The 24,088-nt window shown below is 49.2% G+C and overlaps 9 protein-coding genes across 13 annotated transcripts in view; 5 read left to right on the top strand and 4 right to left on the bottom strand.

The window, feature by feature from the left end:
• Positions 1 to 737: 737 nt before the first annotated feature.
• Positions 738 to 3,343, top strand: LOC125953747 (ATP-dependent DNA helicase Q1-like). The gene is made up of 3 exons (XM_049683512.1): positions 738 to 1,736; positions 1,807 to 2,506; positions 2,581 to 3,343. The coding sequence occupies exons 1-3, from the start codon at positions 1,088 to 1,090 to the stop codon at positions 3,272 to 3,274; spliced, it is 2,043 nt and encodes a 680-aa protein (XP_049539469.1). The 5' UTR covers positions 738 to 1,087; the 3' UTR covers positions 3,275 to 3,343.
• On the bottom strand, positions 3,282 to 4,446 carry LOC125953762 (uncharacterized). The gene is made up of 2 exons (XM_049683534.1): positions 3,617 to 4,446; positions 3,282 to 3,551 (listed from the first exon to the last, which is right to left on the bottom strand). The coding sequence occupies exons 1-2, from the start codon at positions 4,398 to 4,400 to the stop codon at positions 3,367 to 3,369; spliced, it is 969 nt and encodes a 322-aa protein (XP_049539491.1). The 5' UTR covers positions 4,401 to 4,446; the 3' UTR covers positions 3,282 to 3,366.
• A 109-nt stretch (positions 4,447 to 4,555) lies between these two features.
• Positions 4,556 to 6,025, top strand: LOC125953758 (endothelial zinc finger protein induced by tumor necrosis factor alpha-like). Its single transcript, XM_049683528.1, has 3 exons — positions 4,556 to 4,812; positions 4,875 to 5,704; positions 5,782 to 6,025. Exons 1-3 carry the CDS (start codon positions 4,684 to 4,686, stop codon positions 5,930 to 5,932), a joined length of 1,110 nt encoding a protein of 369 aa, XP_049539485.1. The 5' UTR covers positions 4,556 to 4,683; the 3' UTR covers positions 5,933 to 6,025.
• LOC125953765 (UPF0545 protein C22orf39 homolog) lies at positions 5,940 to 6,647 on the bottom strand. The gene is made up of 2 exons (XM_049683538.1): positions 6,518 to 6,647; positions 5,940 to 6,455 (listed from the first exon to the last, which is right to left on the bottom strand). Exons 1-2 carry the CDS (start codon positions 6,593 to 6,595, stop codon positions 6,060 to 6,062), a joined length of 474 nt encoding a protein of 157 aa, XP_049539495.1. The 5' UTR covers positions 6,596 to 6,647; the 3' UTR covers positions 5,940 to 6,059.
• Positions 6,648 to 6,704: 57 nt separating this feature from the next.
• Positions 6,705 to 7,939, bottom strand: LOC125953761 (zinc finger protein 239-like). Its single transcript, XM_049683533.1, has 3 exons — positions 7,787 to 7,939; positions 6,962 to 7,716; positions 6,705 to 6,886 (listed from the first exon to the last, which is right to left on the bottom strand). Exons 1-3 carry the CDS (start codon positions 7,895 to 7,897, stop codon positions 6,757 to 6,759), a joined length of 996 nt encoding a protein of 331 aa, XP_049539490.1. The 5' UTR covers positions 7,898 to 7,939; the 3' UTR covers positions 6,705 to 6,756.
• A 146-nt stretch (positions 7,940 to 8,085) lies between these two features.
• LOC125953749 (recQ-mediated genome instability protein 1-like) lies at positions 8,086 to 10,402 on the top strand. Its single transcript, XM_049683514.1, has 3 exons — positions 8,086 to 8,537; positions 8,609 to 8,711; positions 8,790 to 10,402. The coding sequence occupies exons 1-3, from the start codon at positions 8,249 to 8,251 to the stop codon at positions 10,375 to 10,377; spliced, it is 1,980 nt and encodes a 659-aa protein (XP_049539471.1). The 5' UTR covers positions 8,086 to 8,248; the 3' UTR covers positions 10,378 to 10,402.
• A 56-nt stretch (positions 10,403 to 10,458) lies between these two features.
• On the bottom strand, positions 10,459 to 14,584 carry LOC125953759 (mitochondrial uncoupling protein 2-like). Of its 4 annotated transcripts, none has more exons than XM_049683529.1 (4): positions 14,151 to 14,584; positions 12,875 to 13,067; positions 11,493 to 11,766; positions 10,459 to 11,411 (listed from the first exon to the last, which is right to left on the bottom strand). In XM_049683529.1, exons 2-4 carry the CDS (start codon positions 13,013 to 13,015, stop codon positions 10,828 to 10,830), a joined length of 999 nt encoding a protein of 332 aa, XP_049539486.1. In that variant the 5' UTR covers positions 13,016 to 13,067; positions 14,151 to 14,584; the 3' UTR covers positions 10,459 to 10,827. The 4 variants fall into 4 exon arrangements, with proteins under 4 accessions (XP_049539486.1, XP_049539487.1, XP_049539488.1 ...); XM_049683530.1 differs by having other exon boundaries at positions 14,236 to 14,584; XM_049683531.1 differs by having other exon boundaries at positions 14,280 to 14,584.
• A 2,069-nt stretch (positions 14,585 to 16,653) lies between these two features.
• LOC125953750 (transcription initiation factor TFIID subunit 5) lies at positions 16,654 to 19,011 on the top strand. The gene is made up of 4 exons (XM_049683515.1): positions 16,654 to 16,795; positions 16,859 to 17,432; positions 17,498 to 17,834; positions 17,910 to 19,011. The coding sequence occupies exons 1-4, from the start codon at positions 16,733 to 16,735 to the stop codon at positions 18,883 to 18,885; spliced, it is 1,950 nt and encodes a 649-aa protein (XP_049539472.1). The 5' UTR covers positions 16,654 to 16,732; the 3' UTR covers positions 18,886 to 19,011.
• Positions 19,012 to 19,479: 468 nt separating this feature from the next.
• Positions 19,480 to 24,088, top strand: part of LOC125953743 (neurofilament heavy polypeptide-like) — a 7,043-nt gene continuing 2,434 nt past the window's right edge. The window contains exons 1-2 of one of the 2 annotated variants that reach the window (XM_049683500.1): positions 19,480 to 19,705; positions 23,529 to 24,088. The exon at positions 23,529 to 24,088 is cut by the window's right edge and continues 2,209 nt beyond it. In XM_049683500.1, the coding sequence (XP_049539457.1) occupies positions 23,565 to 24,088 (524 nt within the window). In that variant the 5' untranslated portion in view covers positions 19,480 to 19,705; positions 23,529 to 23,564. Of the gene's footprint in view, positions 19,710 to 23,528 lie in introns of both variants that reach the window. The other variant, XM_049683502.1, reaches the window with a different exon arrangement.

Raw genomic sequence — 24,088 nt, 5'->3', positions numbered from 1 at the left:
AATCATTATCGGCTGCAAGGGCTCCTGCGCGGATAGGGAAGGACGTCTGCACGCCTCCTGCCACGATGGAGGCGCCTGGTATCGGTTCTTTTATCAGGATTCGGAAGCGTGCAGTTTGTGGAGGGATTTCTGCGATACGCTTTCCTTAGGGTCCTGAACCTTTTTAGAGTGAATCCTGAGGGCCTTGACGCAAGTTATGGGCTAAAAAATCGCGCAAGTTGATGATTTAAACAAATCTGTGTATCTGTTATTTCTGCATCGATTGATGAGAAAATTGAAGAGGATACTAAAGAGAAGGTTGGCTTTCAGGGAAAATGTCAAAACGATTTTACTACCGTACTCCGCGCAATCAAGCATTAATTTTGTCTGCACATAACTCACAATTCCTCCGTGCTTAATGGTTTTTGGTCGTCAAAGCGCCTATAGTCCAAATCTCTCGCTTATTCCTTTGTGCGAGAGCGAGAGAAAAAATCACCATAATGTCCTTACCTTTTTCACACAAGAAAGTGTTAGAATCCTATTTTTTTTATGTTTTTTGAAAAATTATACAAAAATGGGGCTTATCTGATAACAATGATAACTAATCATAACGATAGCGAATAAACATGAGCAGTCGGCTCGAAAAAATAAAATTTCTCATCAAAATTTTAACCAAAAAGTGAACAACACCCTTGAAAAACTATTGTTTTGGCTTCGAGGTTAGAAATCCGAGTTTAGAAAACGCTTTAAAAAGAGGGAATTTTTAAACATTTTTAACAATTTTTAACATTTTTTCCGTGACAAAAAAGGTGCTAAGAATGCATTTGCTACTTCCGCCGTCGTTCTCCTTGGAAAAGTAGTGTGAAAAAAGGGAAAGAAATTTAGGTTACCGCAATAAGCCGGAGTGCGAGAAGATTCACAAAAAGACCGGGCAGAAATAAGGACAGAGTTAGTTTACGAAAGCCCAGGAAGTCGGATTAAATAACCAAACTGCGATAAATCCTCACCGGAGAAGAAAAAGAAGACCATGCTCCCGCGGGAAGCGAAAAAGCATTTTAGAATATAAACAAAATTACCACCCTAAAAGCTACTGGCCAGCTGTTACGCGATGGACGACGTGTTTTTCGCCTGTACGGATGAGGAGTTGTCCACCCACGAAGTTCAAATCAACCGGAAACTCGACGTTATCGCTCAGAAAATTGCCCGGCTTAAGGAGCAGAAACAGCAGCTCCTAAAATGCAAGGAAACGATACAGAACTTACTCATCCGGCGCCAGTCGGATCAACTGCAGCAACACGATTGGGATAAGGAGAGTTTCGACTGGTCGGGCAAGGTGCGGAAAACTCTCTCGGAGGTGTTTCACTTGCAGGATTTTCGTCCTCAGCAGCTACGCACGATCAACGCACTGCTTGCCGGACACGACGTGCTCCTGCTAGCCCCGACCGGTGGTGGCAAAAGTCTGTGCTTCCAACTGCCGGCCTTGATTACCCCAGGCCTGACGGTCGTCATTTCACCGCTAGTTTCACTCATGGAAGACCAGGTGTGGTCTCTGCAAAAGCTGAATATAGCCGCAAAGCTGCTGTGCAGCACCACCGAACGATCGGAAGCGAATGAAATACTGCGATCGATGGCCAACCCCTCACAGAGTACCGTTAAGCTGCTGTACGTAACCCCGGAGAGGATGTCCAAAAGCAAACGATTTATGTCTGCGTTACAAAAGTGTTTTAGCAATGGACAACTCGATCGATTCGCGATAGGTAAGTAACGGCAGGAGAATCAGGGAACACCGGATTGGTGGATTAACGATTGGCTGCTCTCCCAAAACAGACGAAGTGCACTGTTGTTCACAGTGGGGCCACGACTTCCGCCCCGACTACAAATATCTCGGTGTGCTGAAGGAACTGTTCCCGAAGATTCCGGTTCTCGGTGTCACGGCAACGGCAACGGCTGCTGTGATCAAGGATGTACAGAAAATGCTACGCATTCCGAACTCGATCCTGTTCGTGGCATCATTCAACCGGCCCAATCTCTACTATCATGTGCTGGAAAAGCCACTATCCAAAAAGGATCAATACGAGGTACTGGAGTCACTGCTGGAGAAACGGTTCCATAAGCAGAGCGGTATCGTGTACACGTTCTCGATCAAGGATGCCGAGGAGATAAGCGAGGAGCTGCGTGAACGGGGGCTCAAGGTGGCACCCTATCATGCCACTCTGCCCGCGGCCGAGCGGACGAAAATCCATCAACTTTGGATCGCCAATCGGTTACAGGCGGTCATTGCGACCGTTGCCTTTGGTATGGGCATTGACAAGCCGGATGTGCGCTTCGTCATACACCATACGCTGAGCAAAAGCATGGAAAACTTTTATCAAGAAACCGGCCGAGCCGGGCGCGATGGTCAACCGGCGGACTGCATTTTACTGTATCACTTCTCGGACATGTTTCGCATCTCGACGATGATGTTTTCCGAGTACACGGGCCTACAGAATGCGTACGCCATGGTGGACTACTGCATCAATAGAAGCGAGTAAGTATAAACAGCACGATGCATATGGAAGGGTGTTGGTGATTGATGGAGTATTTTCTTTATCCTTTTACTAGCTGCCGAAGGAAACTCATTTCACAGCACTTCTCCGAAGTGTGGGGTCCGTCTGACTGCCAAGCGATGTGTGATCGGTGTGTAAACTTTGAACATGCCCTGCTGCCAGAGATGAACGTCCTGCCAGATTTGAAACAGCTAGTGATGATTTTGGAAAACGCCGAAAAACACAAAACTAAAATGACGGCTCTGCGGTTAGTTGATGCGTGGTTTCACAAGGGTCCGACCAAGCTACGGTTAGACTCTCCACCTCCTATCATTGATCGCGATGTAGGAGAGCAGATTGTAGCATTCTTGATATTGAAAAACTATTTAAAAGTGGATTTTGTGTACACACCACACACAACACTCGCCTACATTAAGCCTAGCGCACCACCAGATGAGGAAGAGCGACTGCTTTTCCGTGCAGGAAAGTTGTACAGTCTGTCCAACCGTACCGGTGACAAGCTGCCGGCCAGACGCACCAAGCTATCGTTTGCTGAACTGCGGAGTAGTGATGATGATGGTAATGATGATAATGATCGTGACGATTCAACGGCTCCCAGTAAACGACGCAAGAGCGATGCGCAATCTCCACCGCCTGCTGTGGTTAATGGGTCTAACCAGGAGTCCAATGAATCCATTTTAATTGATGATGCAGATGAGGAGGACGTCATTATGCTGGAGCAGGATGTAATAGAAATAGATGGTGACTAGTTCGGGCAGAGGTTCGTTCCGAGCTGTTTCGTTATCTGATTTGTTTTATTCGATTGTTCATCTGTCGATTACACTCCGAAACACACAGTGGCTTACATTGCTAAGTAGGGCGCTCGGAAATTGAGCGCGTTTCTATAGTTACCGGATCGTCGAGTTGCCATCATTCGGTGTCGTCGCATCGCTTCGTGAATCTCTTGCGGTGTGATCGGTTTCACGCCATCGAGCCCCCTTCCTTGGGTCACCTCCGGGCACAGGTGCAGCATGTTGTGAGATTTTCCTGTTCAGAAAAAAAACCGTCGAGAGTTATTGAAAAGTCCGTTCATCACCGCCGATGCCACTTACCTGATGAAGTGACTCGACTGAACGGTTCCACGAGCCGGTTCGATGAGTTGAGGCGCGTAAGGATACAATAATCGACCAGGATAGCCACGGTCTCGTGTGCTAGATAAGCCAGCGTTAGCAGACAGCTGGGCGAGATGTTCACGTCCTCCGGGATGTTCAACCAGCCACGCATTCGACCCTTCAACGCTTCCGTGTTACGATGCATGAAGGAGGCTCGGCGGGCAAAGTTGAACTCTTCGTACTGCTTGCCGAACAGGATCTGTGAAATCCGATCAGCCCGCACCAACCGGCGGGTCTTTTCCTCGTCATACTTTTCCGGTGCTTCCCGATCCGAATCGTCGTCTGATGCTTCCGAACCACCGCCCAGATGCGAGTACCGATCACCGTAGATGTCTTTGAGTCGCTTCTTCATCATGGCCATGTTACGGAAGTGTTGCTGCAGTCTCGCCACCCGGAGCTGATTGTTGCGCATGATGAACTCAAAGTCCCGGCGCGAAAGCGTAGGAGAGTTTGGCCGAGACATGGCGTGATCGATGGCTTCCTGTGTCATGCCGCGCAACTGTTGTAGAACGATTTTTTCCACCAGAATTACCGACTCCCGCAGTGGCCGCTCGCAGTCGCCGTATCCGCGCATGATCTGGGAAATTTCTTCAAAGTAGACCGGTTTGTAATCGCCATCCGTGATTCCGGAACTGCCCGGTGGGGTGACGGAATTGGGATGTATCGCCACACCGATCGTCGGTCGTTGCGCCTTTTTGGAGAAACCTTCGCGGGAACTGGCCATTTTGGAAAATTAACACCACGGTCGCCGGAAAATCCCCGAAACTCCCAGAAAATTTGTTTGTTTACAATTTGTGAATTGAATTGTCAAACGAAGTATTCGATTCGAAGTAGGTATAATCGTGAGGAAAGGAACGTCAAATTGAAGAAAACATCGAAACATCGAAAACAACATTTTTTTTTGGAGTTGTGGCAAAATGTGAATTGGCGGTGCATTTTCCAGCATTTTCCAGCGAAACAGCATTTTCCGGTTTAATATTTGTATTGTTCGTCTGTTTGTTAGCACAATGAGCACTAGCGTGGATTACGTTTGTCGTCTTTGCGTAGTGGAAGGAGAAGCTGGATCGGATTCGCTGAAGTTACTGAACCCAAACGAAGAGTTGCTGGAAATAATTCACGCCTTGACTACGGTAGAGGTGCGTATCTTATGGCTTATTAACCCAGGAAAATATGCTCATTAGGTACTCTTTTGGTGTAGATTATTCCGGACGCTGATCAGCAGTACTTCATCTGCACCACCTGCCGGCAATCGGTGCTCAACTTTAACAGTTTCCGCGAGCAGTGCATCGCGAATGATCAGCTATTCCGCCACAGGCTCCTGGAAATATCGGAGTTCAAAGATGTGGCACCAACAGATGAGGAGGAGGTGGTGGTGGAGGAGGAGGAGATGGCAAAGGAAGAGGTTATAGAACAGCTACCGAGCGAATCAACAATAGGCGAAGATGAGGCATCACTCAACGCAGAAACGTACACGATGCAAGAAGCAATGCCTACCGAGATGGTTGAAGAAGTTCTGATAACACCCTTTGTTTCTGTGCCTGAAATGGAATCTGATGCAAGCGACACTTTCTCGAAGGACGCCAAACCGACCAGAGGTCGAAGGAAAACGGGAAACGCGAAAAGCAAGGACAGTCACAGCAACAAACTACCGTGCGTACAGTGCGGTAAAATGATAGCACGGAACAACATGAAACAGCACCTGCTGGTGCATGATCCCGATCGACCGAAAGTGTTCTGTACGTACTGTGGAAAGGCGTTCCGGGAACAGGGCCGGTTGCAGCTGCACATTAACAGCAATCATACGCTGGAGAACAAGTATCCGTGTGAGATTTGCGGTAAAATATATCTGCGTCCCACGTCGCTCCGGGATCACATCACAGCCAAGCATACACAGGACAAGCAGTATCCATGCGGCGAATGTGACCTAGTGTTTAACAGTTGGGCCAAACGATGGCATCACTTCAAGAAGGAACACACGACCGCGAAACCGTTTGCCTGCACCTACTGCGATTGGGCGTTCAAATTCAAGTACAGTATTCCGCGTGTACTGGTTGAGTTTTTTCAGACAGACACTTGTTATCGACGCCTTCTCTGATCCATTACAGGGGTGATCTGACGCTGCACATTCGAAAGCACACCGGCGAGAAACCGTTCAAATGCGATATCTGCGGCAAGGCCTTCAACAAGAGCTACAATGTGGTGATACATAAAAAATCGCACCGAAACAAGGAACCCCCGGCGGAGGGCACGTCGTAGAGCGGACGAAAAGTTAAAATGTTTTTATAACTCTCTATTATTTATGGTTTGTAATTTTAAGAAAAGAAATACAATCTTATGTCGTACGTTGGTTTTAAAGATTGTTTTACCATTCATCAACCACCGATCACATGATAGAACAGGACGAACTTTCACTGTCCGGTGTCTGAGGTCCGCCACGCAGTTCTTTCGATTTCGCAGCAAGGAACGAGTTTTCGTACTCTTTCTGCATGTGTTCTGGCAGTGGTTTGGCCCAATCTTCGGGCGGACCGGCTCGTTTACTCCACACGTTGTTGCTGTAGTGTGCCCGCATGCGTTCCTCGCGCCGGCTTTGCTCACTCCGTATCAGCTCGAGACCACTCTTGGTATCATTGGGATCCTTTTCGAAGCGGGAACAATTGTCGAAATCGCGCTTCCACTGATTACAGTCTATCGATTCGCCGTGAATGAAGTACTGGTGAAACCGGGCCTTGATACTCGTGCAATCGTCGTACTCCTCGTTATATAAGTAACACGGTCGAATCTACGGACAGAGGAAGGGGAATTATGCGTCTACACTTGGGGTTGCCTCTCCGCAATACTTACCGCCCACAGGTTCTTCACAACTTCCTGTTCTTCCGGTGTTTTCGGTTTAATTTGTGTGGCCGCTTCGTAAAGGGCCATCTTCGATTCCGCACGCCTCGGATTTGCCGGAGGTTGTTGTTGTTTAGGGTACTTTGACAGCGTTCTGACAGAAGCCGGAAAATTCTGAGCGGAAAATTCATCGGAAAATTTCGGAACAGCGATTTTCGTTTTTCCTTTTTCTATTTTAGAATTTATTTTATCTAATCAACATTTCGATGAGATTTCTTATGAATAACGACGTTGTAGCTCTTGCTGAAGGATTTCCCGCAGATATCGCATTTGAACGGTTTCTCGCCGGTGTGGACTCGAGTGTGAATCGTCAGATCGCACCTGAAAAGGGAAAGCAACCCACGTTCCCGTCGTTAGCCATTTGAAAGTATGATGAACCATTTAAATCCCTCTTACTTAAACTTGAAGGCTTTATCGCAGTACTGGCAGGCAAATGGTTTCACGTCTGTGTGCATCGCTATGTAATGGTGACTCTTTTTGGAGAAATTGGAAAACCTCATGCCACACTCCTTGCACTCGTACCGTGCCTCGGAAGAATGTTTCGCCAGCTTATGCTCCCGAAGCGAGTTGGGTCGTAAGTACACTGCGCCGCACTCATCGCATACGTACTTCCTCTCGAACGTGTGGTGGCTGTTGATGTGTACGTTTAGAAGCTGCGAATCCCTGAACATCTTGCCACAGTGCGAGCAACTCTTCTGCGGCCGATCCGGATTATGCGTTGCCAGGTGCTTGTGCATATTGCTACGGACGATCATCTTTCCGCACTGCTTACATGGCACCAACCGTTGCGCTTGATGCTGGCCTTCTTTCGTCTTTGTTTGCTTCTCGTGAGGCTGCGCTTCTTTTCCTCTCGGAACCTCGGGGGGTTTGGCGGATTTCTGTACCGTTCGTCGCTGCCTTGTCACCATTTGTGGCTCTTCATCTTCAAATATCACAGCCAGTCTCGTGCCATCCACTTCGATTTCGTCCAGTTTTTGTTGGCTGCTTTCGTATTCGTCCGATTTCGCTCTCCGTTCGGCGTCTTCCGCCAGCCGTTGTCGAAATATCTTGTCGTTATTGATGCACTCTTCACGATACAGCTGGAATTGGTTCAACAGCGTTTCACAGTGTACGCACAGGAAAAGGGTTAACGTCTCGGAATCGTCCCATATCTGGAAAAAACATGAGCAGAAGGAAGTTAGCGGCCAAAGTTCGCAGCTTCCGGTTGTTGTTCTGCTTTACGTGTAACGATATGAGCAGCTGGATCATCTGCAGAATGTTCTCGTCATCCTGTTTGAGTTGATTGAGCTCTTCTTCTCTTAAGCACAGCCGGCAAACGCTTAAATTCGACATTTTTCCGTTTTTTCCGCATCCAAACGCGCGTTCAAAAAGACTTCCTCGCGATTTGTAAACAAATCCGTTTTGACAGTTCGGTGCGCGGCTTTTTGTCCCAGTTTTCCGTTTTTTTTTTCTACGTGTAATTCTCCGTTTTAAGCGTTTAACGTGTAAAAATAGTGCTTTTTGTTAAACTGCGAAAGCAAATTTGCTATTTTGTAGTAATTTGTCTAGAGATTAATCACAGCAAACCCCACTCTCCGCCTCAAACCTCGATGCACCGAACGTAGCCACTGTTTTTGCCCGCGGAAATCCCATCCGGAAGAACCCGCTTCCTGTTCCGTCCTTAACCGAGTTCCGGTGGCCAGCATGATACAAAACGACAACGTCCGCGTGCAGCAGGTTAAGCTGCGGTTTGTGCGCGAGTTCAATATCAAAGTGATCGACGAGTGGTTAACGGGCTGCGTGTCGTTTTGTCTGCAAGAAAACCCACAAACCACCAACGAGAGCCTTTTCGAGTTCGCCTTCAGCCAGTGGTTGCTGGCGGATCTGCGCGAGATCGGGGTCGCGGTGCTACCGACCGGCTTCAACAGCCGAACGGAACAGTACACTCTGAACGGCAGCTTCCCGATTCAAATGCACCAACTGATCGATATCTGTAAGGCAGGCCAGCGATGGTAGCAAGAAGAGGAATATTTTTAACTGGGTTTTTTTTCGTTGTTTTTCCAGCGGAATCTGCGTACGATCAGTGGCGAAAAATGTACGACAAGAAGCTGGACGAAGCGGACGATGAGGTGCAGATGCGAAAGAACCAAACGCAACACACAAAGAAGTAGTTATCTCTCCACAATCCCCAGAAGAAGGTTCCACCACATCGAGTTCTAACGCCCTGGTTCTGCTTCTCCCGCAGGCGCCGTATGTTGAAACTGGAACTTTCGGATGGGAAACAAACGGTCACAGCCATGGAGCACAGTCCGATCCGATGCCTCAACACGAAGCTTGCACCGGGATCGAAGATACTGCTAAGTGGACCACTCCGTTGCATCAACGGTGTCCTGTTTCTGGAGCCCAAAAATGTTCGTCTCCTCGGTGGAGAGATCGATGTGCTGCTGATCGATAACGCGTACGAAAACGTGCTGCTACGGGCCATGAACAAACCGATCAATCCAAACCCTAAAATCGAATACGAAGAGTCGGAAGTGGAGGAGAGCCGTACGCGTACCAACTATGGCAACATTCAATCGATCGCTATGACCAGTCAGAGTCAAAGAGGCCAGACAACGAGAACGAGTCACCGTAATAAGTCACCTTCTGTGATCGTGGTGGAGGATGGTGACGATGATTCCTTGCTTTTGGCCGTGGATTTAGATTCCATCGAGACGAGCCAACCACGGGGTGAGAGTAAACCGGAACAAGTGCCTGCGATCAGTACGCTAATGGATGACGATGAGCTAGATGAGCTGGTGAATTTGATCGAGGATCCGGTTGAGCCGGAAATCATGAACGAACAGGTATCATCGACAAGATACTCACAACCTTCACCCGTACGCCCACAACCATCACGTGCCATAGCCCGTCGCCCGTCGCCACCGCCACGATTAGCCGAACCGGATGAAGATGATTTCGATTTAATGAACTCGCTGGAGAATGAAATTCAGAACGAAATGCGAGAACAGCAAGCAGCAGCCAATGCCTTTGCTCCTTCGGACTGGCCCGAAGAACCGGACGAGGAGACACTCAGGTCACCACAGATGAAAAAGAGCCGCTTGAGTAATGAGCATGAACCGATGACGATGGCGGCGGAACCTGAACCGGAGAAGACGAACCGAGTTATCGAGGTGGAAGAAAGTACCACAAGTAAGAGGTTTAATCAGTTCAATGCCGTATCGGTATTCGAGGACAGTATGGATACCGTGGTAGATTTAGGTTCCGTTTCGATGTCATCGATTCCCGGTATCCTTTCCCCGAGTTACGCATTCCGAATCGACAACATCAGTTTGGTGACGATCGAACAGCTCGATGCACTCGAGCCGACCGATCGCGCCGGTACAAGTTTCGTCGTGTTCGGTGAAGTCATTGATCTGGTCGAACCACCTCGAATAAAGAGACAAAGATGGCACATGGGAGTAAAGCTATCGGATAGTACGGCACCGGGGCTCTCGGTACGGTTGCACAACGATGTGGTCGTCGGGATGATTCCCACCAGACCGGACCCGGGCGAGCTGATGCGAAGGAATCAAATCGATCGGGAAGCAACCCTTAAGCTACTCGATACGATGCTGGCGGAATTGAATCAGGTTCTGCATGAGATCAAATGCTTTTGGCGCGTTGATTATCCAGATCGCGAACCCTCCTCTAGCCAGCAGTCCTCCTCTGCATCTGCCGACTCTGGGCTACCGACCGTGATAAAGAGATACGAAATGACCGATGAACGGAGGGCGCTACTGATGCGCAAGATAAGTAAAGAGAACTGTAACCAGCTAAGGGAACTGTTGTAAGGTGAAGCAACAAGTGGAAAACACGAGATCCGTTTTTACAAATATATATATCAAGTTGATTTTTAATCATCTTTTGTCACGTTCGTTGTTCCATTGTTACATTGTTCTCTTCCTACATACATACATGCATACATACATTCACACGACATACATACATCACTCACGCATTATGCAAGCTTGGCTGGCTATCACATTCACAGTTAAATCGTAAAAAAAGGTTGGATGAGAGGGATTAAAAAGTGGAACATTTCCCCTATGATCTCGAATCCTGTTCGATGACGCTTCCGCTCTCTTCCGGGGCGCGCGCGCTGCTCGCAGCTCAGTCATGCAAGTTCCTCGGTCATACCGCGTCCATTAAATAAAAAAAAAGCAGATTGTCGTATCCTTATCCACGGGTAAAAAAAAAACAAAGACATATCGTCAACGCCTCCCTGGGCTGGGGCTGGAGATTTAGCTGCGATGGAACATGACCAGCTTCAGCTGCTCATAGGATATCCACATGACGATGTTCCAGGTGACGATCCGGGCAAAGGAGGGCGCAAAACCCTTATAGAATGCGCCCATACCCTCCTTCGCGCCCATCCGGATGGCACAATCGATCGCACCGCGATACTGACCGCGCGGGGAATTCATGTAGCGCGTCTTCACCACATCCACCGGTGAAGCAACGACTGTGGCCGCTAGACCGGCCGCAATGGCCGCCGAAAAGTGACACCGGATATCGTTCGGCATGTGGGCGTACAGCAGTAGACAATCCTTCACCACATCGTAACACACGATCTCGGCCACGTTGACGATCGCATTGCGCCCTATATTCGGCATCGCACCACGCCACAGTCCGCGCATACCCTCCTCCCGGTGTATCGTCCGGTAGGCTTCGATCGTCGAAGCATACCGACGCCCGGTCGAGGAACGGGTAGCCGCCTGGAATCGAACCTTCACCACATCCGTTGGCTGAGCGACCATCACCGCCGCCGCACCCGTCGTCAGTCCGGCCAGTACGCGGGTTCCAATCTGAAGACCGGCTTCGTTTTCTATCGGAAGGGAAAGTGAATATGATGAGATGAGCTGTTAATCCTCTGGGCTACTGCGATGCGCGAACACACGATTTTTACCTTTAAGCAGGGAACCATAGAACGCCTTGACGGTATCGTAGAGACCGAGACGGATGGAGCAGAAGCACAGCTGACGTTGCAGGCCCGCCGATAGACCATTGTAGAGCGTACGGAACCCTTCCTGGCGGGTGATGGTGGTAATCGTACCCACCAGACCGCGATACTGTACGTGCTGTGTCGCCGGTATCGGTACGGGGTTCAGCTTGAGCGAAGCGGCAGGTGTGTTGATGGCAGGAGTCATAGCGACCGTACGGATCGGTTGTTCACCTTGAATCTGCAACAACGACGGACGGAAACAATTATCATCTAGCAAGCACTGTGCGCATTGTGCGTTGCCACCGAGGACCGTAACAACGGTTCCGGTACTCTCATTGTACATTTGCTTCACCGATCACCGGTATCTCTGTGGCGCGTGGAAAATGCGCTTATCTCTCCGCAATCCCTTTGGCGTGAGGAATGTGAAGGGGGTGTTCAAGGTGTTGTACACCTATCGATCAGCCGTTTGTGTCAGCTGCTAAATTGATAGTAGATTAGGGCGAGATATACGCCTTTCCGATGGCATCATAAATTTTTGTTGAGACCGAACAGCGTTGTGTTGTCGAGTCGATGGCATAGATGGCCTTGACCATCTTCGGGTCCTATAGTGTCCGACCTTACGCTGCGGGGCTTGGTCTTGGTTTTAGTTTTGTCACTTTGCCATGCCATTTTGGGCCCCGAGGAATGGTCCATGATTTGAATTTCGATAACCAGAACCACCGTTAGCGCGGTGGTATCGGTTGGTGCCTTGCGTAACCCTCCGGTCCAGCACGCGTAAGGCGAAGGACACCGACGGCCGGGCTACATCCGGAGATCAAAGTCCTACCAATGGCCCTTTGTCACTCGCTCGCTCTCTCTCTCTGCCTCGTCTAATGAGCCTCTGGCCTACATAGGCCATCGGCACGGTTACGAGCGCGACGCTAGAGCACGCGCCCCCAATCGCGGCGTGCGAGAAGAAACTTGTCCACACACGAACTTTGTACCCGGTGGCCGCGACGGTCCGGTGCCAGCTAGTTTTATGTGGACGAAGGCCTTCGTTCGATCGCTTCGCTTACGCGCTCATTATGATCGCGCGTCGCGAGTGGTTGGTGGCCGGTCGGTCGGGGATCGTCGAACCGTAACCGTCGACCATTGCAAGGAGGAGGATCGCATGCACAGACGTTCATTTAGCCACCACCACCATCACCGAGTGGTACGCAACCGCGTACTTGCGCTTACAACCGACCGATCGAGCGAGCTCGATATAGGAAGCACAAGAAAAGAATAGACATCGGTGGCTAGAGTCTAGTCTACCCCAGAAGTGGCGGATTTTGGAATAACCTTCCGCGCCGCAAGGTTGGGCTTACCTGTAGCCGCACTTTGGCCGTATCGAGTGGGAAGCTGATGAAGTCGGCAAAGCAGGCCGCAGTGCCGGCCGTTAGCAGCTTCACCGGCACGGATGCCGTCAGCTCTGACGTCTTTTCTGAAGTGCGTCGTTGAAAGCTCATGTTGAATCCCTTTTGCTAGTTTCGTAGTTTTTGCCTCGAACAGGATGTGATCCTATACGTTGACCCGTAGCGAAAAAAACAAGAAAAGAGAAAACCGAATATGAAATGATAAATGATGAAGCATCTTTTTGGCGACGGGGAGGCAGTTGGGTGACCGATCAGCAATCATCGTCAATCGGCCGATCGTGCGATCAAGCAGCGTGTAAAAACGAACGACACGCAAAACAAAAATAGCCTTGACAACACGTTACGCCGACTGCGGTGTCTGCGGCGAATAATAAGAATGATAATAACGGTGGAACCGCCGCCGGCGCGGTCCGTGCGCGTTGACCATCAATTAGCTCTTTCGTCAGCTGATACCAGAAACCGGTGTCCGGGCACACACTTTGTTGATTGGTCCCCCGAGGGGCGCCAAATGGGGGCTCGTCCTCTCGGTATCTCGGAGAGCGCACGGCAACGAAGCGGATTTTTTGCAATCGACATCACCAAACACACAGTGCCCGCTGACGCCATTGTTCGACGCGCGTGGTTTCTCGCGTGGTGTGATCGCGAGATGCGCTACACTTGATCATGACCTATCGCCTTGGTGATCCCGATTTGCGTTTGTCCTACTCACCCGGGATATCCAGCTTAGTGGTTAATAATTAACAACCGAGCCAAATGACACACAAAACAAACAAGAGCTTCTTAGCTTGCGGAGATGCTAAGAGATGTCGATCCTTTTAGTACCCGGGCGAGTTCGCTAATGAGATCGATATCAAAGTATTAGCCCAGCCGGACCGACCCGAGCGAGATTTTTGATGAGCTGTTTATGATCACTAATTGAATCAGATTGATTCAGTAATATCTAATTGCAGGTCCCCTTTCAATTGCTATTCTACAGCGGAAGCGGCACTCAAATACTACGCGAACGATCGCGCGATCATCGTGTATAAGGAAACCAAAATATTCGAACTACTTGAATTGAACAGCGTCTTCAACCAAGCGTTTATCGTGCCGCCTTTCCAAAATAAGTGATCACCTTCACACCATTAAAAACAGTACAAAAAAAAAACACTGAAGCTCTTATGAAACTCGCCACCAAATACACTTGGAGTCGTCGATCGTTAATCGGTAAAACGGAAAATCAACTTACGCAATATTCGGAGAATGTAACAGCGCTCCGAAAACACGGAATTTCTTCACACAATTTAAAAAAAACCCACCAAGTCCGAACTGACCTCTAGGACACTCCTTGAACTATCACTTCTTCCGTTTCACTCACTTTCCAGCTTCCACTTCCGGTTGCACGGTACTATTTCACCTCAACGGTGAGACGATCACCTGCTGCTGCTGCTGCTACCGCGGTATGGAACCGCACTACACGGTGCCCGAGGCTCGTTTGTACGCTGGAGCTTCCAAAATGACACAGTGAAGCGGAGCGGGCTCGGGCAAACGTCTTATAAGTGGTGGGCTCGGATGCCTCCGCACCGCACACAAGATGCACGAACCGCCGTCGCGTCGTCCGCGCCGTCCGTGCGAAACCATCGCACGACGACCACCAACCACTATGCGTCGTGCTTCGCGCAATGGTGGATGTACTACGGTGGCCACTACCAAGGCAGCATGGACATGCCATGCTTGCTACCATCGGCCATCTCGTATAGCAACGGAAACACGACGGACTTCGGTCCACCGATGAGATGGACGACAGGAAAGAGTTCGAAAGAGGGGATGGGAGGGGTACTAGGCCGCCGATCTTTGTTCGCGGTCGCTATCTTCGGCGGCTTTACGGCGACGCGCGCCCTCACAGTATCAATAGGAAACAAACAGCGAAGATGTTCTCTTCTTGCGCACTGTACCACGGGCGAGGGGTTTTGTCCTGTTACTGGCGGAACATCTTCTCTCACTCGTGGCTCAAATATGCGAACAAGAAACAGATCAATAGTTACGTGCGGGAACAGCATCGCATGACTCATCGCTTCGTTCGCCATTCGCGCCTGGCAACTGTCGCTGGCCATTTCCGCGGATAGTAACGCACGATTCGCTCGATACAATCCTGGGAGAAACTTGTTTATCGGGACTATGCCGGCGCTACGACGCACGGTACCGCTAGCTAACCGCTTGCTCAAATATTATTCGAATCGTTATGCCGTAGGATAGCGAGCGATCGCGCGATCGCCATCGCGAACTGGAGCCAATCGGCGCCACCGCTTGAGTGGGCGCCGCTTTGAGATGAATTCGCTAATTTGGGAACCATTTTTTGGGGGAAGGAGGTATCCGAAAGCTACAAACCAGTTAAGTAAATATGACCTTTAGGCTGGAGCAGCGAACGCACATCGCACTTCAATTACGATCCGGCGTGGATATTCCAGCTGTCCAGCGGATTTATCGCTGACACTGAATCGGAGAGTGTAATGAATGAGTTGTTTTGGACCACATCATTGTCCTCATTGTGTGCTGCCGTGAGAGCAGATAGGAGATTTGCGAAATTACGACGCCACAGCACATAGCACAACCGCCATGTGACCTCTAGCGAGGAAACAGAAAACACTTTAAAAATCTCTTAACGATCATCGTGCTCTCCGGTGGCCGGCGTTCGAATTGGGCGTACTGGGCATCTTAATGTTAGTATTTTGTATTCTAAACAGCAACTCATTGCCCTCGGCATCATCTTGAGTGAGACGAGAAGCATGAAAGAAAAGCCATACGCAATGTGTTTTGCGTCGTCGTCGTCGTCGTCGTCGCCGCCGCGAGTCGCGGTGCTCTTATCATCAAGAGCCGATAGGACGTTGGAGGAGGCCAACGTTCCCGCGATGGCCTCGTAGCCTCGAAGAAAGGTGTGTCCACAGGGCTTGGACCAATCAGCTGCGTGCGGAATGATTTTGATACGACCGAAATTCGGCCACGTGGAGTGTGGAGGGATGCGGAAGATGCCCGTGTGGCGGCGTGTGGTAACGAGAGCGGGCCTCGGCTCAGCAACAGATGAAACCTTGGGATCGTGCGAGCTTGTTGTTGTTTTGATGAATATGAAGCCGCCGCTAAAATATTTTTGGCTGACCGTACCGACGAGTTGATCGTTTGATTGACTTGAATCACGCCATCCCGCCGCGGTAGCATTGTGGGCGTCGATAAGGTTAATAATCGATGACCCTCGGGTGCTGGCGTGACGGAGCGGAGAAATGGCATGCCAGCGATAATTGATACTTTGGTCTTGGGTTGTTTTCCGTTATGATCTCGCATGATCTTGGAGCAAACTTTTTGGAGGTCAAACGGTTTTCGTTTGCGTAATATTGATTTGAAATGAAGAGGATGTACGTGCGTGAAATGATTAATTAATGATGATCACGTACCCCAATCCAATCAAAAAGGTTGCTAAAAATAATATATTTCTTTTGAGAACCCCTCTACATCGACAGAAATATTGATTTCCGTTTATTTGAAATCGACTGCGGTCATTCAAAATGATACCGCGTGGCGCGTGTGCCGATTTCGCGCGCTTCGGACCGTCCCAGTTTCCATCGTTCCACCCCAGACAACCAGCAGACGCTGAGGGCGCTTGAGTGTACCAAAATTAGCTACAAACTCGGCTCACCGGACACCGAAAATGGTCCATATGGCTTCGTATGTTGATGACATCGCTGGTTATCTGGGTGATTGTTTTGTTGTGCGTCGCTTGAAAACTTTTGTGTTTTAAGTAAAAATTAGGAAAAACCTGGCCATTTCCACCCACCGGCGATGGCGCAAAGTAAAACGGACTTGCTGGCCGTGCTGGCAGTGGTGAAGAAGTACAATCTAAAGGTAGGTATCCCGGCGAGCTGTGATTCTCCCCCGGTACTAAACATTCCGGCGTTTGTTTTTCAGGGAACTGAGGAGCTCCTAAGGAAGGAGGCCGCCCTGACTGAGGAGAATGTGGCGGGTGAGGCGGAGGTGAACAGTGTGCTGGCCGCCTACAAGAGTGAGGGCGATCCGGATATTTACGAAACCTCGTACATGGAGCTGCGCAAGTTTGTGGACGACTCGCTCGACATCTACAAGCACGAACTGGCGCTCATCCTGTATCCGGTGCTGGTGCACATGTACATCGAGCTGGTGTACAACAGTCACGAGGAGCAGGCCAAGAAGCTGATCACCAAGTTTGGCCCCGAGCAGGAGTACTATTATCAGGACGAGCTGGCCAAACTGGCGATGGTGACAAAGCGGGATCAGATGAGCGGGAACGATATCACGGATACGTTCAAATCGAACGCCTTCACAATCCGGATCTCTCGCGATACGCTATCGCTGCTGAAGCGTCATCTGCACGAGAAGAAGGCATCCGTCATACTGAACATCGTGAACGAGCACATGTACTTCGATCTGTACGAGGGTGTGGCACGGAACAAGGCCCAATGTGATGCTACATGTGGTGCGATGACTGGCGAAGCGAAGCGGCAGGGTAAGTTCCCATGGAATCCATGCAGGGCATATAACATACTAATCGGAAGCATCTTCTTTGGGTAGATAACAAAATTAAGGTTTACTATGGACTGCTCAAAGAACCGGACGTACAGACGCTCGTGGCGGCGCCACCGGAGGAGGACGACGATATGGATCCCGATGCACCGGATAAACCGAAGAAGAAGAAACCTAAGAAGGATCCACTGTTTTCTAAGAAAGCCAAATCTGACCCAAACGCACCGCCGCTAGATCGTATACCGCTGCCGAAGCTAAAAGATGCGGACAAGATGGAGAAGATTAAGGCGCTGCGTGAGGCAACGAAGCGCGTGAATCTAGGGCCGGATTCGTTGCCTTCCATCTGCATGTACACGTTGCTCAATGCAAACTATACCGTCACCTGGTAAGGAATCGATAACCGGTTTCGATCATTCGAAGGCAAATGATTCAATGGCTTTCGTTTTCCGTCTAATTCCAGTGCTGAATTGAGTGAAGATTCTAGCCTTATGGCCGTTGGGTTCACCGATTCCACCATCAAAGTGTGGTCAATGACACCGGTGAAGCTGCGTGAGATGAAGAGTGCGGAGCAGCTGAAGGAAATCGATCGTGATGCGGAGGATGTGCTGATCCGTATGTTGGACGATCGAAGGGCAGAAACGTGCCGTACCCTTTGCGGCCATAGTGGTCCCGTGTATCGTACTTCATTCGCACCGGATCGTACGATGGTGCTATCATGCTCGGAAGACTGCACCATACGCCTCTGGTCACTGCACACGTGGACGTGCGTGGTCGTGTACAAAGGCCACCAGTTCCCAGTGTGGGATGTACGCTTTTCACCGCATGGCCATTACTTTGTCAGCTGTTCGCACGATAAAACCGCTCGCCTGTGGTCAACGGATTCGCATCAACCGCTGCGGATCTTCGCCGGTCATCTGTCCGATGTGGACGTTTGTATCTTTCATCCGAACAGTAACTACGTAGCGACGGGATCGAGTGATCGCACGGTGCGCCTGTGGGACGTTTGCGTCGGTAATCACCATCGGTTGTTGACCGGGCACAAGGCACCGATACACTCGCTTGGTTTTTCCATGTGCGGACGCTACCTGGCTTCGGGGTCGGCTGATCATCGGGTGTTGATTTGGGATCTGGCTCACGGACACCTGATCGCCGCCCTGACGGGTCATACGGCTTCCGTGCACTCGCTGTGCTTTAGCCGCGACGGTACGATCCTCGCGACCGGTGGTTTAGATTGTGCGCTCAAGCTGTGGGACTTTACGAAGCTCGTGGATGACATCAGCGGAGAGAACGTGAACGTTTCGCACAATCCGGACGTGCGCGATGGCGAACCGTATCTGTTGCGCACGTTCCCCACCAAGCAGTCGCCCTTCCTGACGCTCCACTTTACGCGTCGCAATCTGCTGCTCGGTGTCGGCATGTTCGACCTTAGCATTTAGAAACATCGAGGAAGAGGAGGAGAAGGAGGGAACGAAAAGGACAAGGGGTAATGAAGGATTTAATTACGGTCTTTTCTACGCATTTATGAATAAACAATTTCATTCTACCACCACACAAACGCACGTAGAACAGCTCTGTGTAAAGTAAACAAACATCCATCCATTCTTTCCGCTGCGTGTGCCAATAGGAAGCTGCAGGTTCAATGGCAAGGTTCTTTTTTTTGTGAGAGTTAAAGCATGCTGTCCTGCAAGCTACTTGGATACACGGCCAGCCATGCGCCTCCACTAGTGACCGTCTGTTGGTGCTTCCGTTGGCACCTCCTCGGCACTCTCTTTTCGTTCTTTTGACACTGATTTTCCACGATTGTCTTATTCCGGCCCACGAATGGTTTAGATGGAAAAGCCGTCTCGCAGTAACCGCTCTGCTAGGTCTCCAAACATAGCACTCCCGTACACACCATGCTCTCGCTTTCGTATACGCTTGCTCACGCTTTCTCTCTACTCATTTGAATTGCTGCCCCAAAATGCTGCTCGCCTTGCCTCGCAATGGTACAAGATCTAGCAACCGCTGTCTACAACGGAACCGGGATTCTGTGCGTCGTTCTCAGTCCTAGCTGAACCGCCGTGACGGGATTACGTTGCGCAGTGTCGAAAGTGAACCACACGTGAACCACCCCGTTTGTACCAGAGCGGAGAAAAAGGGAAGAAGGATCTAATATTAGGGAATCCAAAAGTAAGACCCAAGAGTCACACGGATCGTGAAAACGTGGAAATTTAACGCGGAATCCGCCGAGAAAGCGACGTACTAAACGTATTGAAAGTAGGTGCGATTTTGATATTTTTAAACATTTACAATATAATGCTGTAGTTATGATGGAGTATTGCAACGCAGTGTGGGATTAATTTATGCGATATGTGATCTAGTTATTTGCATACTTTAGTATAGCAAGTGCCTCCCATGTTCCGGCGTTCCTCTTGTGCTAGTGTAGTTCAGTCGAACTGTTGTCGGTAGTTTCGTATCATTGTTAAGTTCAGCGATTGCATCCATCAGAATTGCAAAAGAAATCGTTTTCAAAAATTACCTGCGCTGCCCTAGTTACATAATGCTCGCGATCAGCCAGTCTGCAGCGCCATGTGGCCGTCCGGTCGGCCTATTTCGTTTGGTGTGCGATATTGATTTATGGATTTCGGTTTCTTAGATCAACTAGAAGGTGATGATCGGCGGTTTTCGTTTTGTAATGATTATTCATTTTATGTTCGCCCATAGGAGTCCGTCCGTAGGCAGGTTGATTTGTTCTGAGACTACTAGAACCGATAAATTAGGATCGTTCATCGTTTGGTTGTGTAAATGGTTCAGAAGGCTCTGATTTAGGAAATTCTTGACCGTTTCTATGCCGAAAGTATCTAAAGCCTAGAGGAGAGGTGCAGCAGATTTTTTGTTCTGCCGTAGATCTTCTAGCATTCACCGAGGACTTCAACCAAGCACCGGGAGCGAGCGAACCGTTTTTTCACCCGTAAGGCGCCCATGTGGAAAGCAGTAGGAAAAGATAATAATAGCATTTTTGTTGAAACTGTGAAAATTCTGTCGTCGTTCGTCGATGTCGTCGCTACAGCGCGTTGGTACGTCGGTCTGCACGGTGGCTGCGGCGGCAACGAGCTCTTGTCACCGTCGTGTATGGAGTGCTTCTTTGCTCTTTGCTTTCCATTCTTGCTGACAGACTCCTGCCACCTTTTCTGTCTTCGGTTCTATGCTGTTCGCATCTTCTCCCTTGTTTTCTAAACATATATTTCATTTTCTTCTCACCCGTGGTTACTTTAATCACGCTCGTCGTGGTTTTTCCTAGCGACCGGCGTACTGCCTGCGTAAGAGTAGGCTGCGCGATACCATTAACATGCGGGGAGTCAGATTAACATTCCCATCAAAGTGTGCGTTGTGCTACGGTGCATCAGCAACACCATAAAGCTGCTTTCACATCGAGCGCGTTTAAACGCCACTAATAGACGCAGCAGGTTTTTTGACGCAGAAAACACGGTTGTATCACATCAAAATATATGGAAGTGTTCACGCAACGCACCGAAAGCTATTTTTTGGAGCTTTTGAAGAGCTTAAAAGTTGGCGTTTTTTTTCGGATCTGTAAAAATCTACAGATTGTGGCAGGTTCTGAGCCGACTGTAGCAGGCTACGCAAGCAAGCCAGCGTTGCCCTTTGGTTTTGCAATTTGTTTTGGCAGGAATGTGTTGAAATCCGGGTAATAACTGTTTTGCGTGAAGATTAAACTATTTATCATGATTTGATAAGGTGGCGGTAGTGATATGGTACTATTTTTCGTGTATTTTAAATCGACCTTCGCGCAACCTAGGTGTGAACAATAAATTAAGCTTTTGCGGCAAAAAACGCCAACTTTGGCGTTTTTAAAAACGCGTTCGATGTGAAAGCAGCTTAAAATGAAGGAAACAACCATTTAACGCCTGTTAAACGTGTTTCCACGATCCTGGCAATAGAGGAAACGTCTCCAGAATGGCCTGGTATGCAGAGATACTTGAAACTCTCGCCGACCCATCTATGGCTAGTATGGTTTGGCGGCGCTCACCTCGCAAATGCTGTATATAATTAGTGACGAAATAAACTGTGCGATTATGATGCAGGAGGGGTACGGCTTTGGAACCCGATTGGGTGGGGGTTCGCGAGGGGCTCGTACAAGAGAAGAGTTTCAACCGGTACACTTCGGTCTATAAATATAAGAGCAATCTTTCCCATGTTCTTCTCCTTTCTGCTGTCGCGTTCTAGGCGAGCGGATTTACCGCGAGATTCTTGGCGACGCATAGCTCATGGTAATGGGGCTGTCGTAGCTACTTAGACGAACCAATTCTGTGCTTCTACTTTCACCTATTTCGGTATGTTTGGGGATTCTATTTTACTTCCTTTTCCTCACTCGAAAGTGAGTCAATACCGTCCAAGAATGATCCCAAATCGTTAAAGCGAAACGAATGGCGGATGTAAACACGTAGAAGCAGTCAGATCTAATGTGGTTTGCCTATATTTTTTCCCTCACGATGGCGCATCTCTTCGCGTGTCCCTTCCCATGTGGACAGCTGTCTTGAGAAGAGGGTCCCACATTCGGTTAAAAATGTGCCAATCGGACACGGCACAGTGTCTCATCTGAGCACTTCTAGGTGTAGGTGGAGGACGCCTGGTTGTTTACTGTTTTTCATAGGATGATACCGTGCACCACCCCAGTAATGCGAAAATTTTTGCGGTCAGCTGTAGAAGAATGATGTTTTAAAGACGTAACTCCACTGATGTAACCAACTGCCGATGGACACTCATTCGCCTATCGATCCGCAATTCGTTACGGTTACTGTAGGCATATTCATGGATACAGTACATTATTAGCAAATGCAAGGATACTAAATTAACGCTTTCAAAATTCTGTCCAACTATATCTTGGCCACACGCCAGAATGGTCGAGTAAACACCAGTAATCGGATTGCAACATAAAACGTTCGCCAAAAATGTTAACACCTTCATTCTATACAATCTGTCAACTGCTTGAGGCCATATCCCTGAGGTAAGGCCAAGGTAGAATCCGAAACAAAGAAGAATTCTACCATAAAATGTCGCGCTCTAGACTCATTTATCAACACCACCATCACGGGTGTGTATGTGTTATGGGTGGAAAGTAACAAAAAAAAAGCCAAACCATGGCCTAATGTACCAAGCAACCGACAGTAGAAGACGGAAACCGATGGTGATGCTGGTGGGTTCATCGGGTGATACACGTATGAAAACATTTTTTGTTTAAAAATATACCGGAGGTCAACGGCTCATGCGGTGTAGCTTCACCTTACCAGTGAACCAGCTGATGGGGGGCTGATTATTGGGTGAAAAATGTCGCGACAAGCCTACTGCGTTTGGAAACCCTGACATTGTGTCTGTCACAGAACCGAAGCAGTAGAGTAGTGCGTGCGGTTAAAGATCGTGAAACACGTTACCATCGAGTGAGCATTGCGGTGACATCGATTTATGGTAGCAGCAAGCCATGCGCCGTGGCGCTAAACACGCTAGACATGCCCCGGAATGATCGTTTTTCATCTCAACTTCCTCTTTTTTTAAATTATGTTTCTCCATTACTCACTTTGGATCGTTTAGATTATGAAAAAAAAATGAAAAAAAAAAGATTCCCCAAAAATTACTGACGATCGTTTAGGGGCTTGATTGGGGATCCAAAAGTAATCTGCTTCCAAACCAGTAATGGCGGACTCGAGTGTTGTTTGCCGAAATGTGAGACGCCCGTGCGCCCGTTGGCCCGTGTTTTTTATTCCCATTTTCGCAAAACCACACTCATTTGGAACTAAATTTAGAATCCGTTCTGCCGTTCGTAAACATACAATCTACGTCTACGGCGTGTCGGATTCATGATCCTTCCCTTGGGAGTTGGGGCCGTTAGCGTTAGTGAATGTTTTGAGAAAAGAAGCACATTAGCAACGACCAACACACGCCCTCGTCGTCGATGATCTTGAAACATTCCTTCATGCTGTTTTCTATCCTATGTGTTGGTTGAAGTTTATGATTGGCACAGATTTTTCATTCTCTTTTCATCTTCCGATTGCTATTAATGGTTTGATTCATCCTTTTGTCACAGGAAACCCCGATCCCCACAGGAAGCCAACGTTAAGGGATGGCCAAGAAAGGGAAGGCTAAAAATGGGACCACTGAAGGTGGCCAGGAAGTAGCCGCTCCACCATCACCGGCAGCCGCCGCTGTTCCGGTTCCGGCGCCAGTGAAACCCGTGCTCGAGAAACCGGTGAAGGAGGAACCGGCCGCTAAGCCACAACCGAACGTGGAAAACGGTACCAATGGAGATGGTGCTGGTATCAACCGTAAGAATAGCCGCCGCAACAGCAAGAAGAAGCCGGCTGGCGAGAAACCGGCGGCCAATGAGGAGCAGCAGGCGCCCAAGGAAGAGGCATCTTCCACGAAGTCAATCAAGAAGCGGCTGCGCAAGAAGCGTACGAGGCTGGTGCACGCCCTAGAGGTGGCCACAACCAATCCGGCCGGTGAGTCGGCGCAATCTTTGGAGGAGCTGCGCCAGAAGATCAAGGCCGTCGAGAATCTGCTGCGCGAAGTGCAGGCCAAAGCTGAAGAGGAGCAGAAGAAGGTAGAGAGCTTGAAGGAGGCACAAGCCGTCCAGGCGAAACCAGC

The sequence above is a fragment of the Anopheles darlingi genome, chromosome 3, assembly GCF_943734745.1.
Source record: "Anopheles darlingi chromosome 3, idAnoDarlMG_H_01, whole genome shotgun sequence".
Lineage (NCBI taxonomy): Eukaryota > Metazoa > Arthropoda > Insecta > Diptera > Culicidae > Anopheles > Anopheles darlingi.
This window is presented reverse-complemented; position numbering and strand designations above follow the sequence as displayed.

Excerpts from the sequence above, each read along its gene's own strand:
- LOC125953747 (XM_049683512.1), top strand. The coding sequence starts at position 1,088 with ATGGACGACGTGTTTTTCGCCTGTACGGATGAGGAGTTGTCCACCCAC. Across the intron at positions 1,737-1,806 it reads ACTCGATCGATTCGCGATAG|ACGAAGTGCACTGTTGTTCA; the intron begins GTAAGTAACGGC and ends CTCCCAAAACAG. Across the intron at positions 2,507-2,580 it reads TACTGCATCAATAGAAGCGA|CTGCCGAAGGAAACTCATTT; the intron begins GTAAGTATAAAC and ends TCCTTTTACTAG.
- LOC125953762 (XM_049683534.1), bottom strand. The coding sequence starts at position 4,400 with ATGGCCAGTTCCCGCGAAGGTTTCTCCAAAAAGGCGCAACGACCGACG. Across the intron at positions 3,552-3,616 it reads CAGTCGAGTCACTTCATCAG|GAAAATCTCACAACATGCTG; the intron begins GTAAGTGGCATC and ends TTTTCTGAACAG.
- LOC125953758 (XM_049683528.1), top strand. The coding sequence starts at position 4,684 with ATGAGCACTAGCGTGGATTACGTTTGTCGTCTTTGCGTAGTGGAAGGA. Across the intron at positions 4,813-4,874 it reads ACGCCTTGACTACGGTAGAG|ATTATTCCGGACGCTGATCA; the intron begins GTGCGTATCTTA and ends CTTTTGGTGTAG. Across the intron at positions 5,705-5,781 it reads GATTGGGCGTTCAAATTCAA|GGGTGATCTGACGCTGCACA; the intron begins GTACAGTATTCC and ends GATCCATTACAG.
- LOC125953765 (XM_049683538.1), bottom strand. The coding sequence starts at position 6,595 with ATGGCCCTTTACGAAGCGGCCACACAAATTAAACCGAAAACACCGGAA. Across the intron at positions 6,456-6,517 it reads TTGTGAAGAACCTGTGGGCG|ATTCGACCGTGTTACTTATA; the intron begins GTAAGTATTGCG and ends CTCTGTCCGTAG.
- LOC125953761 (XM_049683533.1), bottom strand. The coding sequence starts at position 7,897 with ATGTCGAATTTAAGCGTTTGCCGGCTGTGCTTAAGAGAAGAAGAGCTC. Across the intron at positions 7,717-7,786 it reads AGCTGCTCATATCGTTACAC|ATATGGGACGATTCCGAGAC; the intron begins GTAAAGCAGAAC and ends TGTTTTTTCCAG. Across the intron at positions 6,887-6,961 it reads GATAAAGCCTTCAAGTTTAA|GTGCGATCTGACGATTCACA; the intron begins GTAAGAGGGATT and ends TTCCCTTTTCAG.
- LOC125953749 (XM_049683514.1), top strand. The coding sequence starts at position 8,249 with ATGATACAAAACGACAACGTCCGCGTGCAGCAGGTTAAGCTGCGGTTT. Across the intron at positions 8,538-8,608 it reads GCACCAACTGATCGATATCT|CGGAATCTGCGTACGATCAG; the intron begins GTAAGGCAGGCC and ends TTGTTTTTCCAG. Across the intron at positions 8,712-8,789 it reads CAAACGCAACACACAAAGAA|GCGCCGTATGTTGAAACTGG; the intron begins GTAGTTATCTCT and ends CTTCTCCCGCAG.
- LOC125953759 (XM_049683529.1), bottom strand. The coding sequence starts at position 13,015 with ATGAGCTTTCAACGACGCACTTCAGAAAAGACGTCAGAGCTGACGGCA. Across the intron at positions 11,767-12,874 it reads CGGCCAAAGTGCGGCTACAG|ATTCAAGGTGAACAACCGAT; the intron begins GTAAGCCCAACC and ends TCGTTGTTGCAG. Across the intron at positions 11,412-11,492 it reads CTATGGTTCCCTGCTTAAAG|AAAACGAAGCCGGTCTTCAG; the intron begins GTAAAAATCGTG and ends CCCTTCCGATAG.
- LOC125953750 (XM_049683515.1), top strand. The coding sequence starts at position 16,733 with ATGGCGCAAAGTAAAACGGACTTGCTGGCCGTGCTGGCAGTGGTGAAG. Across the intron at positions 16,796-16,858 it reads TGAAGAAGTACAATCTAAAG|GGAACTGAGGAGCTCCTAAG; the intron begins GTAGGTATCCCG and ends TTTGTTTTTCAG. Across the intron at positions 17,835-17,909 it reads GCAAACTATACCGTCACCTG|TGCTGAATTGAGTGAAGATT; the intron begins GTAAGGAATCGA and ends GTCTAATTCCAG.